This window comes from Xiphias gladius, chromosome 21, assembly GCF_016859285.1.
Source record: "Xiphias gladius isolate SHS-SW01 ecotype Sanya breed wild chromosome 21, ASM1685928v1, whole genome shotgun sequence".
Taxonomy (NCBI): domain Eukaryota; kingdom Metazoa; phylum Chordata; class Actinopteri; order Istiophoriformes; family Xiphiidae; genus Xiphias; species Xiphias gladius.
The window spans coordinates 12,965,473-12,977,523 of record NC_053420.1 but is presented as its reverse complement, the minus strand read 5'-3'; the positions used below and the strand labels follow the sequence as shown (position 1 = coordinate 12,977,523).

The following is a 12,051-nucleotide window of genomic DNA, read 5'->3' as shown; positions in this document are numbered from 1 at the left end:
GTTGGCTGATAATCTTGGTAGCTGATGAGTGACTCACCTCTCCCGATGCAGATCAGTTACTTTGACTCCGGTCAGTTCCTCAAGTTCGGCCAAAGACCCTACACACACCACCTGGTGAGCAAGCGCAAACACAAATACACATCACAAATACAACATTCACAGTAACAAATTCAGGAGCGAGAAAATAAACTATTAGTGCTGAGACAATAAGTTGATTAATCAATAATCAAATTTACAGAAATGTAACTTATCAAGCAGAAATACGCAACATTTGCTGGTTGCAGCTTCTACATGTGAGAATTTGCTTGTATACTGTTTGTTTGTTTTTTAATCATTGTAAATGGAATATTTTCGGTTTTTGGACTGTGGATGTGACAAAAGTCTAGTTAACTGTAAAATTAGCAAGTAAAACAGGTTAATTTGTATAATGCAATGTTAGCAAGTTTTACACTGTGCTGGACAAATGCAATTTTCTTTATGTCAGTGTACATTAGGGAGGCTCAATCCTACCTTTTGTCCCCTGTTCCTTTTATTTGAATGAAAAATTCGACATTTTGGAAAATGCTCTTATTCGCTTTCTTAAAAGGTACACCCAGCACGGTGTTGTTTTTGCATTTTTTGGTTTTGGAAAGATTAAACAAATGAGATATAACATGTTAATTAGTAAGCTTCAGAGGTGCTGCTAGGCAAATTAGTAGATGTAACCTTTGGACAGAGCCAGGTTAACTGTTTCCCTTCTGTCTTTGCTAACCTAAGCCACCCAGTAACATATTGACTGTACAGACATGAGAGTGGTATCAACCTTCTCATTTAACTCTCAACAAAAAAAGCAAATAAGCATATTCCCAATAATATCAAACTATTCTTTTTAACCCACAGGAACTGAAGACAGTCGTATTTATCATAATCTGGATCATTTATTCAAAGCCTGCAAAAGACTATCAGTGCTAAACCTCATAATCCTGATGAATTTGTCTACCTGTTTTATGTATTAGACTACAACCAAAAAAAAAAAAAAAAACACCACTTAAAAGTCGTCCTACTTCGACAAACTTCCTGAGTAACTTTACCTTAGAAAGTATGGTAAAGTGTGTTATCTGGTCTCCTCAGAGAGTTAACCTGTAGGCTCTGCTCTAGTTTTACCACAGCACCAGGTAACATGGCCCAGATACAGCCTGACAAACCAGCATCAGACACAAAATAAGACAGAGTAAAAGAAACATACACAAAAAGACAGGGACAGAGAGAGAGAACAAAAAGAAAAGATACTGAGAGACAGAAATTATACTGCAACACACAGAGAAACACACACACATACACAGCCAGTTTTAGTTTTATGATTTGCCGCTGAGGGGTGTGTAAGGGAGGCACCAGGGAGCGCGAGTGTTCTGGAAACAGTCACCGTGCTATTTCCAGCAAGCAGGTCGCTGGCTGTCCCTCTTTCAGCCAGGGGACCAACACTTCATTTTTCAAATGCTCAAACAACCCACTTCTGACATCTCTATTCAGTTCAGTCTACTTCACATACTCAGCCGGGTTTGGCGACGAACATCCAAAACAGGGCGAACATTTGCAGCTTGGCTCCTTTCTACACTGCCTCTTTTATCTATTCCACCAATTATCCTCCCCATGTTCATCTCTCATTTTACCCCCTTCTTGTGTCTTTTGCGTCAACGTTTTCTTCACCGGCTAATTTATTCCGAAACCCTCCTCCTCCTCTCCTTATTTTCTGTTTTCTGTGTCTTCTTTCCTCCCCCCCGACACTGCTGTCTTGAGGGCCTTTGAAGTCTCCTTAACTGGCATGAAGAAAAGCCAACCACATATAGGTTCGTGTTTATTTGCTGTTTACATTACTGAAACATTCATGTGCTAAGTTTAGGGAGGCACTCCGTAATGGTGCCTGAGGGGATCTGACTCTGACTGCAGTACGAAGTCACGTTACACTCTCTGGTTTGACACCATGGTCACCTCACTCTGCCATGCTGTAAAGTCTCTCCTACACAAGCATCCAAAATCACAATGAAGGGCCAGATATGCTAAATTATGCGAGTGTCAAAAAGAGGTCAGCGAGAAAAAAATTTCACTGTGCCAGTTTATGAGAAGAGCTGGATTTCTGTACCCTTGCAGCAAACAAATCTTCCTTTGGAGACACAAGACATTTTTCCCTTCACTCATTTAAAAGTGAGTGTTACAGAGAGTTCAACTTTTCAATTATGCCCTCTCATGCTTAGCCCAGATTGATTTGTGAGTGCTGCCAAAGTTGCAATCAGCTCCTTTAGAAAAGAATAACTGTCTTGGTATTTGGTCATGACACAGACAAACTCTGTTCTGATTTCCGTACATAAACACGTTAGAAGCATTAAGCGCTCTATTAAAGCATAACAACTGCCTGTTTCGTGTTTTCCTGACCTCCTCGAAGTCATCGCTGACCCAGAGAGGGATCGGTGTGCCCCAGTAACGATTCCTCGAAATCGCCCAGTCACGTGCGTCTCTCAGCCAGTTCCCAAAACGCTTCTCACGCACAAACTCTGGAACCCTGCAGAGACAGAGACATTATCACGTGTGTTATGGTTTTAATTACTATTTTAAATATAAAACATGATTCTGATCACAGGGACAATCAAGTCTGCATGTAGGATTTCACCTGAAATGACACACAGTGACAACAGGAATATTGAATATTGTATAAAAATAATATTTATATTGATTAGTAAAGTCTACACTTGTCCATTATAAGTCAAGCTCCCTAGCTACTGTTGCTAGCAGTAGTGACAGTGTTTGCTACTGATCTGAAACCAAAAAAAAAAGGATTGATCCACTGTCGAAATAGTTTGTGTGTGTATCACATCTCTGAACAGCCCGCAATCTGATACAAAAACATTTGATAACATTATTGTCTACAGTAGGCAAGAGAAAATGTATAACAGACTTTTGTAAATTACAGACTTCTGAAAACCTTTTAAGACCCCATTTCTGAGAAATCTGAATTCAATGCTTTAAGATTTCTCAAGACCTGCAGCTATCGTGATTAATTTAATGTGCAATACATTTTCTCACAACAAGAGCAAGCATTATTATTATATCCATTATTATTCCTTTGAGCAGGCTTCTTTTCCTCTTCTTCCTAATTTTTAGCCCTAAAAATAAACTGCGCTGTTCTCTTTATGAAGCTCATCTGCAAAGGTTAACATTCCCTCCAAGGCATCTTCCTTCTTTGTACCCCTTTCCTACTCTCTCCTTCTCCTATTTTGCCTCAACCGATATCTAGCTTTAATCCCCTATCTCACAATCTCTTCCTCCTCCTCTCATTTTTTTCTGTCCCCCTCTCTTGCTCTGCCAGGCCATGTTGCTCAGGAGAACAGTGTGTGGGATGGTGGGGGTGGGGGTATAAATCCTCGTCAGGATCCACGCGCTAAGCAACAAGTTCATCAATTCCCATTTGTAGGAGGCATTTCTATTTAGGCCCCTAATATATCAATTTAATGATTTTTTTTTTTTTTTGCTGCTGCTGCTGCTCTCCGCTAGCCCACAACCACTCCTCCACCCCTCACCCTCCCTCTCTCTGTTCACGCTAAATGTAGAATTTAGAGCGTGCTGTCTTGTGCTGGAGACGCATAGAAGAGCCATTTAACAATGTACATGTTTCTACAAATGTGGGGATGGATACAAGAGGGAGAGAGGGGGATAGAAGCTGTGGCCAGCGAGGAGACGTTTTGAGAGACTGCATGATGTGGAAAAAAAGGCGAGAAATACAAGAAAATGAGGAAAAGGGAAGGATGAAAAAGAAGAATAGTGTTCAAGGATAAGGTGCAACAAATTGGGCAACTGACCATTCTCTAAAATCCGCCCCCTAAACAGTCATTGTCCAATCATAACTTAGCAACTGTTACTAGGCACGGCAGGTCTGTCGAGCTTAGATTTATCCGTGTGTTGAAGTAGTGAGCACTGAGCTTTAGTGAGAGCAATGTAGTATGTTGTATCTTTTTTTACCCTCTCCAAGACCAAAAATACAAGAAGAAAATTGTAAGGAATGTACTGGACAGTGGGTCTGTCTGCTTTAACATAAGCTGCAAATGCTAGCATGTCCAGCTAACTAGCTCACTACCTGCAGTTGTAACCTAACTCAGGATCACTTCCAAGGCCAGGGGGTATTTTATACTACACTGTTTTGTGGGGTTACAGGTTAGGTTAAAAAAAATGCCCCGTTCTGATGACGCTGGTTCTGGAGGCTGCGATATCAGAATGTAGGCTAAGGTTAAAAGTCCTGTCCTGCTATGCTGGATTTGGGGAAGTTTACATCCCCACAACAACCCCAGACAAACTAATTACCCCAAGTTAACCAAGCACATTGGCTTAGTCTTCATCCTAAAAACACTTTATTATTATTGTCTTTTAAATGCAATTGTAATGTCTTATTTCTAATGTATTTCGATGCCTCTTTAAAGCACTTTGAATTGGCTTGTGTCTGATTGGTGCAATATAAATAAACTTTCCCTGCCTTTCTCCTCTTATCTGAAGTGAAAAACACACTGTTTGACAAAATAAACAATTAAGCATAAATCTAACATCTGTCTTGCTTGTGTATGTGAGCAAACAAGCTAAACAGGGCTATGTTAGAACTAAATAAGAGTCTGATCTTACATTTTTCCTTATCAGGCTTATAAGACTAGAACTAACTAGTTCTACACTGCAAAACAAGAACAACGCTGTTTATTTCCATGTCTTCTACACAGATCATCAACTGGTGAGGAAGCTGACTTTTTGCTTGGGACCTGTTAGCTTTGTTCTCAGTTTTCGAGCACGATATCATGAATGTATCCACCGACGGTATTTTTACGATCCTTTTACAGGGTTCTCATCTTAAAATATCTCAGCTTGAAGCAATAAAACGTCACCCGGAGACAGCATTTTCAACCACCTCATGGAGCTGACATTAGATCAACCCGCTACAGCTGATAAAATCTGCTGGCAATAGTTGTCATTTTAGCCAACAAAATAAACAGATGCCGGCTAGATATAAGAAGCCTGCTTTTTTCTGCTTCTGTCTGACATTACAGACTGGCTGTTTCCAACATTACTAAAATTTCCGAGTGTTAAATCTGCCACTTTGGCCATTGTTAACTGTAAGAATGGAAAGCTTGACAGGTGTAGAAATACTAACTAAGGCAGGCGGGCTTAGTGAACAGTCGGTTGGGTTTTAAAAGTGATAGAAAGAAGAAAAGTGCAACCTGAGTCATTTTAGGACCACTTAATCATCACTGCATTTTCTTCTCTCTTATGGCCAGGAAACTATGTGCTGAAATCACAAGACAGTGGCCAAGCTTCCTGCACCTTAAGCCTCAAAAGAGACCAGCAACCCTCTCATTAATCCGGTCATTAATTTATTCAGACAGACAGACATCTGGAGAAATCAGTCTGAACTCTCTCTGTAGATACTTAGCCTGAGTCTACCCACTGCACAATTTGAGTAAAGAGAGATAAAATGAACAAATCACTTTGAGAACATGATAACTAGCACTTTGCTTTCTGAAGGGGCTTTTTTAAGTCTCTAATCAGCTAAAACGAACTTCATACAGAGGTAGTGAACTCTGCAAGGATTTTACTTTTATTAGGATGCTGATGAGCTGGCAACTGTCACCAACAGACATTTTTCCTGGGATTAGAACTCAAGTATGAGTTGAGTCTCCTCAATAAGAAAAAAAATATTAGAAATCCTTTTTTTTTTTTTTTTTTTTTTTTTTTAACAAAATTAAATAATTAGGGTTGGAGAATAAGCCTCAATAAAAAGCTGCCGCAGAGCATCAACCTCAGTGTGCAGCCACATAGACACAGGAAGGAAATGTGTGTGTATACATGTATACTTTATGTTTTCATTTTCTTTTATCATAGTAAATTTAATATCTTTGGGTTTTGGAGTGTTGATCAAACTAAAAAACTATTCTGAAGATAGATAAGGATTTTAGCCTTTAAAGTAGGTTGGCATTTGTGTAGGTCTATGTAGGTGTATGTGTGTGCATCTTTACCTTCCGAGCGGGTAGTCATTCATCTCAGTTTGACAGTCCCATTACCAGAGGCAGCAACTGTGGCTCTGAAAAGAGCACTGGGAGCACCAGGGGTAATACCAATAGTAAAGCAATCATGCTGAGGCATACTTTTGGTCCATGTTCTGCCATTACAATTAGCATCATGCTAATGTTTTCCATATAACACCAGTCCCATGTGCATCATAATAATGCAGACCTTTGTGAAAAATGAAGAGAAGTCCTTGCAACAACTTTTATTTTAAATCTAATATCTTCCCATTTAAAATGACTATACCCAATGTTGGCTGTCCTGCAGAGACAGGCCCATGACTGCAACACACAACTTAATGTAATAGCACAGAGTTGGAGCTGTAATTGTTTTGGGACTGTGACTGTCTTACCTTGAAGTATTTTGCACCACTTGTTTGGCACGATGCTCATCCTCACTGTCAATTATCACCAAGCTAGTTACCACTTGTTTCAGAGAACAGCTTACCAGTAGCATTTTCTGTTGTTGTCCAGTAGTTTTTCTACCATGTGCTCCACTCGGACAAACCAGCTGGGGACGGCTTTGTAGATCAGGGGTGTGTCAGACCTTAAAGTACATAAACACATTATATAAACGTTGTGTTACCATGCAGGCTAATGCTAAAATCATTTAATTTCATTTTTTCCCCAGATCAATCTACACTCAAAACCCCATAATGACAGAGCTAAAACTGAATTTTAGAAATGTTTGCAAGTTTGTTAAAAAGGAAAAACAAAAGTATCGGTGAGGAAAAAAATAAATTTAAACAATTTTAGCATAAGGCTGCAACATAACAAAATGTGAAAAAAAGCAAAGGGATCTGAATACTCTCTGAATGCACTGTGTTTCTCCTAGTGGCTTAGGGAGCACATCTCCGCATATTTACTGAGGTTAATTAATCCTTCTCAGGTCAGGCTGCAGCTGCTCCAAGTGCGAAAGTGACTCAGTCTACTAAAAAAGTAAGTTTTTATGTGTGTGTGTGTGTGTGTGTGTGTGTGTGTGCGTGCGCGTGTACGCGTGTATTTTTGGTCTGCATGTCCCTGATAGTTGCGATGTGATAATGTGGGACCTTGAGAGGTTGTGTGTCACCAAAGTGACATGGGCTTTGTGAACTGATTCTGTGCAGCGACCACAAAACCTCTACTGACATCCTGCGCCGATATTCCTGAGGGAGGAATGAGCACAGGCGTACCTCAAACCTCTGTGTTTAAGCACTTTGCTGAATGCTGAACTGTACTGTAGATTAACAGGAGAGTGCTCTGTCAGTACATTATGGCCTGTACCACTACAAAGGCTTTCAGTATTAAAGTATAAAACATAGTATTTAATTTGTACAGGCCTAACATCTGTGACCTCTAACTTAAGGTGAGGTTATTCTATATTTGATGTTTTCAGGGCCCACAGTGGAATAATCAAAGTGGAGCTGTTAGTTACACTGAGTTGGAGGAAGCCACTGTAAAATGGCACAGAAGTATCAGTTTTACAGTTTAAATTCTGTACATGTCTCACCTCCAGCAGAAGGGGTAACTATGTTTGAAACTGCTGACATTGACGAGACGGCCCTTCTCCTTCAGCCACTTGATGATGTTCTTGTCAGCATCCTATAAAAGAAAACCAAAACCTTAGATATGCTATACAAAATGCAACTTTTAACAGTAATTTGATACCAGGCTGAAAGCCTGTGTTTCAGTGCCCTCTGTGGTTAAAGCTTCAAGTCTGTTTTACCACCACATCCGTTGTCACTACTGGGTGTGGTTTGGTGTGGTCCAAAGTGTGCCATGTTGCACCTGTTACCACACCCAAATGTGATGTCACAGTGTACTGACACACCCTGGAGTACACCTGTATATCACTGCAGCAAACCACTGGAGGTCAGCAAAAACAAGATTTTCAGCTGCTGTAAAGTTGCTCCTTAAATATATTTTAAATGTCTTTATTGTTATTTATCATGGAATTTATATGTGTTTATTTTAAACATGAAAAAAAACAGGCGAAAAGTGAATAAGGATTACACAAAAAATCCAGGTGGAAACCAGTTTATAAAAATAACTTAAGAATCTCAAGCTTTGTTTCAATTATGCAATCTGGCTGATCCGCCACATAATCGAGGCACTCTTTTGCCTCTCATTACATTTTTCTTCACCATATTAATTTCGTGTTTTTTTGTTCGCTCCAACAGAGGTGCGAATGAACCTATAACATGGTAAACACTTATGTGTTCCCTCAAGATTTTGTTCTACCATACCTAAAAAAAAATGTATTCAATATGAAAATTTTCTTCCTTGGGGAGGAAGCCTCTGCATCATTGAACATGCTGTGGCTATATGCTCCCTTGAAGAAACTTCAAGGTAAACTCTCAGCCAAGGTTAGGCTCTGCTCCTACAGCAATGATAAACATCACAAAAACAGGTGGGGAGAAATTGTCTATTTTGTCATCCAGCTCACCGTTTATGGCAAACAATCTAATATGCAATCAACCCAGTGACTTATTGCACACTATTTCATCTCCCTCTAGCCAAGCTCACAGTGCAATTCAAAGGAAGCTCATAAATATGACTTTTCTGCAAGGTTCTTGGCAGACTGGTGGTCATGACCTCTTTGTAGAGAGAGGTTTTAAACTTTCTTAGCCAGGAGTAATTCTGTTCTGCCCTGACCCAAGCTCATTTAATACATTAAAGTTCACGTGTGATGTGGACACTCTTTGCAACTATGACAATATAACTATTTCACCACCTGGCCAATTCATGGTTACTTGATATGTCACTAAATTACTCACCCATATTTGTGACTCTCAGAATCTCTTTGGCATGAGGCCTAATTAATCAGCAGAGTTACCATTTCCAAAACAGTCATTTTACTCCTGTGTTTAATGATTTGAACGAAAGCTAAAAGTGTCAAACCCAGCTTGCATGTTGTGGAATATAATCAACCTATAACAACCTACAGCTGGATCCACACAGCCATTTTATTTCTTAGTGGCAAATTCAGTATCTTCAACTTACTTAGAGGATAAAGCAAAACCAAAATACTCAAAAAAAAATGTAATTTAATGGGCCTGAGTTGGTAAGAACTGCTTTTCTGCCCATTTCCTGTTCTGCAGCTTAAAATGAGAGTAGAATAAGGTTAAGAGACCGAGAGCACACGGAAAAATAAAGTTATCACAGTAGGAGTCAAAGTAAGAAAAGAGATATCAAGAAAGAGAATAACAAGTCACACAGGGGAAAAGAAAAATCATCACTAAATTATTTTGTATGCACTCACTTCAATCTTTATTAATTAACAGTTGATCAACATTAGTGTAGACGGTCAATAGTTGTTTGTTGTCAAACATTTGGAATAACTGGGGGACTCTGAAGACCAGTCATAACACTAAGGCTATTTGCTCTGCTTCGTTTAGGCTGAGATCTGACACAGCAAGGCAGAACAAATGTATTTCATTGTGAAGGTGGTGGGATCCAAAACCTGGACCAAGAGAGGCAGTGATGGCAAAAAGTGAGCAACTGTAGCAGAGGTAAGTGACAGAGGTCACTTAACAGTGAGGTTGACTTGACGGTGGGTACTGTAGGAGCAGGAGTAAAGAAAATGGTAGGAACAAGGAGAGATGCCAAAAAACAGAAATGAGAGGGGTATTTTTGTTAGGGAAAGGCAATGAAAAGGAAGCACAGCTGTTTTGGAAAGTGATAGGGTTATGGAAGGCTGGGCATCGAACCTCAACATATTTCTGGTACCAAGAAAAATGTGCCCCTAACACCAGAATATCCAAAACTGTCAAGCACAGAAAGCTGGCATCAAATGTCTTGTCAGATTCATAATCTTGTTTACCTATGTCTTTTTTGAGCAGATCGTTCCTGATTTCAATCAAAATCTTGGGAAAGTCACACACATATGACTCATTACATTATAGGTGTGAATTTTCTCCTAAAGTTTTTATTGGATCAAAATTAATGCCAATTTTATAATATTTTAAAATTGTTCTTGTCAAAATGTGTTAACATTTTATATTTACAATTACATTTGATATTATTTGCCTTATTTGTTGTAATTTGTAGAAAGAAACATTTTTCAAAGAAGTGTATCAAGAAAAATATCATTATGGTAACTGTACTGAAACTCGGGTGTCATGTTGGCACTGGTATTGAAAATTTTCAAACAATACCCAGCCATCAGAAACAGGAGGGTGGCATAGGGAAAGAATGGCTAAGATAGGTAAGAATTTAGAGTCTTTTTAACTAGACTGAGATAATCTCTTCACTCCACAATGGTCTGCTGCTGCTGCTTTGGAACTCCTGCTACTCTCACCCCAGATATTTAGACATCTTTGGCAATTCCAAGCCTCTGCTCCTCTCCTTCCAGCAGCTTCCTGTAGGTGGCGATCTCCGCATCCAGCTTGAGCTTAATGTGCAGCAGTTCCTGGTAGTCTTGGAGATACTTGGTCATCTCCAGTTTGGTTTCGCAGAGCTGGGCCTCCAACTGAGCGATGACACCCTCTAGGCCCCCCACCTTATCAATGTGGGACATCTCCATGTCCTCAAGCTGCTGTTCCAGGGCAGTATTGCGAGCCCTCAGCCCGTCAATCTGGTTCTGCAGGTCTGTCACCTGGCTGTGGAAGGTCGTGATCTCGTCTTTCATGGTCTTCATCTGTTCTTCATGTTTGCCAGCATGCTCCTTGAGGGTGTCAAACTTGCTCTTGTACCACTTCTCAGCTTCCTGGACGTTGCGGGCAGCGACGGCCTCTATCTCTGCACGCATGTTGCGCAGGTAGGCAGCCAGGTCAGGACGATCGCCATCCAGTTCGGCAGTAATCTTTGAGTCCTCAATCTGCTTCATGAGGTCAGCCACCTCTTCATCATGCAGCTTCTTGAGAAACTCTATCTCTGCCACCAGCTGTTCAATGAGCTTCTCCAGCTCAGCCTTCTGCAGTGTTGCGTTATCAACATCTTGGCGAAACTCCCTCAGGATCATTTCTGCTTCTTCTTTGAGTGCAAGCTCCTCCTCCAGTTTTAATTTCCACACTTCAACCTCTTCTTCTATGTAGCCCCTTTCAATATCAGCTGCTCCCTTTTCATTAGTCAGGGCCTCAATCAGCTCCCGCACCTCTTTAAACTTGAGCTCATATTCTTCTCCGATGGCTGTGGGGCCACCCTTGTAGCGCCTCTGCAGGGAAGCAAGCTCAGCTTGAAGAGCAGCGTTTCTTTGCTCGAGTGCCTGGACCTTCTCAATGTATCCTGAAAACTTTACATTGAGTTCCTGCATCTCCTCTTTCTCATTGGCGTGGTGCTGGTGTATCTCTGTGCCCAACTCAATGGCAGTGCCAGGATAACCTGAGCGTCCACGGCTGTCGTATGAAGATCCACGGCACCGAGATGGCGACGGACTCTGAACCCTTACTCTGCTGCCAGAGCCACTAACTTGCAGGCTCTTCTGGGTGTAAGATGCAGCTCTCATGTTGTGTAAATAATGTTTTGTTTTTCAGTTTACAGAAGAATGGCTGCTCTCACAGCTTCTCTTTGCGTAGCCCACGTCGCAACTGACACTCCCTCAGATCACGTCTGAGTTTTTATGCAGCAATAAAGAATGTCTCAGACAGCCTTGAAACTCACGCTTGGTTTTAACATATTTCAAAAGTGGATTATGACAGACTTTCAGGGAACTATGGCTGCATACCCGTTATTAGCTAACGCTGTACTGTTAGTGACCAGGCAGAGTCCACTCCCTAGCCTTTGCATAATGATGCGAAATAGTGATCAGATCATGTATGACTGCTATTTTTCACTCACTATCCACTTAGGATGGTGATAAAGTTGGGTGTGAAAAAGAGGAAGAGGGCATCCAGTGCACTGGTAAACAGTGACAATCAGCTTTGGCAGCAGGTTTTCCTGCACAACTTTGTGAAACTGCTCTGATGCGGATTCCCTCAACTCCCTCCTTATCACCAAGTCATGCAGCTAAAGAATAATTTGAAACTACATTTGGAAAGCATGATAAATATTTCATATTCTC

General features: G+C 40.7%; 2 protein-coding genes across 4 annotated transcripts in view; both read right to left on the bottom strand.

Annotated features, from left to right (window-relative positions):
• Positions 1 to 12,051, bottom strand: part of iars1 (isoleucyl-tRNA synthetase 1) — a 55,892-nt gene that overhangs the window by 28,672 nt on the left and 15,169 nt on the right. For all 3 annotated transcript variants that reach the window (XM_040159433.1, XM_040159431.1, XM_040159432.1), the window contains exons 12-15: positions 7,561 to 7,652; positions 6,520 to 6,618; positions 2,410 to 2,536; positions 38 to 111 (exon numbers count right to left, since the gene is read on the bottom strand). In XM_040159433.1, the coding sequence (XP_040015367.1) occupies positions 38 to 111; positions 2,410 to 2,536; positions 6,520 to 6,618; positions 7,561 to 7,652 (392 nt within the window). The remainder of the gene's footprint in view (positions 1 to 37; positions 112 to 2,409; positions 2,537 to 6,519; positions 6,619 to 7,560; positions 7,653 to 12,051) is intronic.
• Positions 10,360 to 11,496, bottom strand: LOC120807420 (vimentin-like). The gene has a single exon (XM_040159434.1). It carries the CDS (start codon positions 11,494 to 11,496, stop codon positions 10,360 to 10,362), a length of 1,137 nt encoding a protein of 378 aa, XP_040015368.1.

Bases quoted from the DNA above. Each gene is read 5' to 3' on its own strand.
- LOC120807420 (XM_040159434.1), bottom strand. From the start codon at position 11,496: ATGAGAGCTGCATCTTACACCCAGAAGAGCCTGCAAGTTAGTGGCTCT.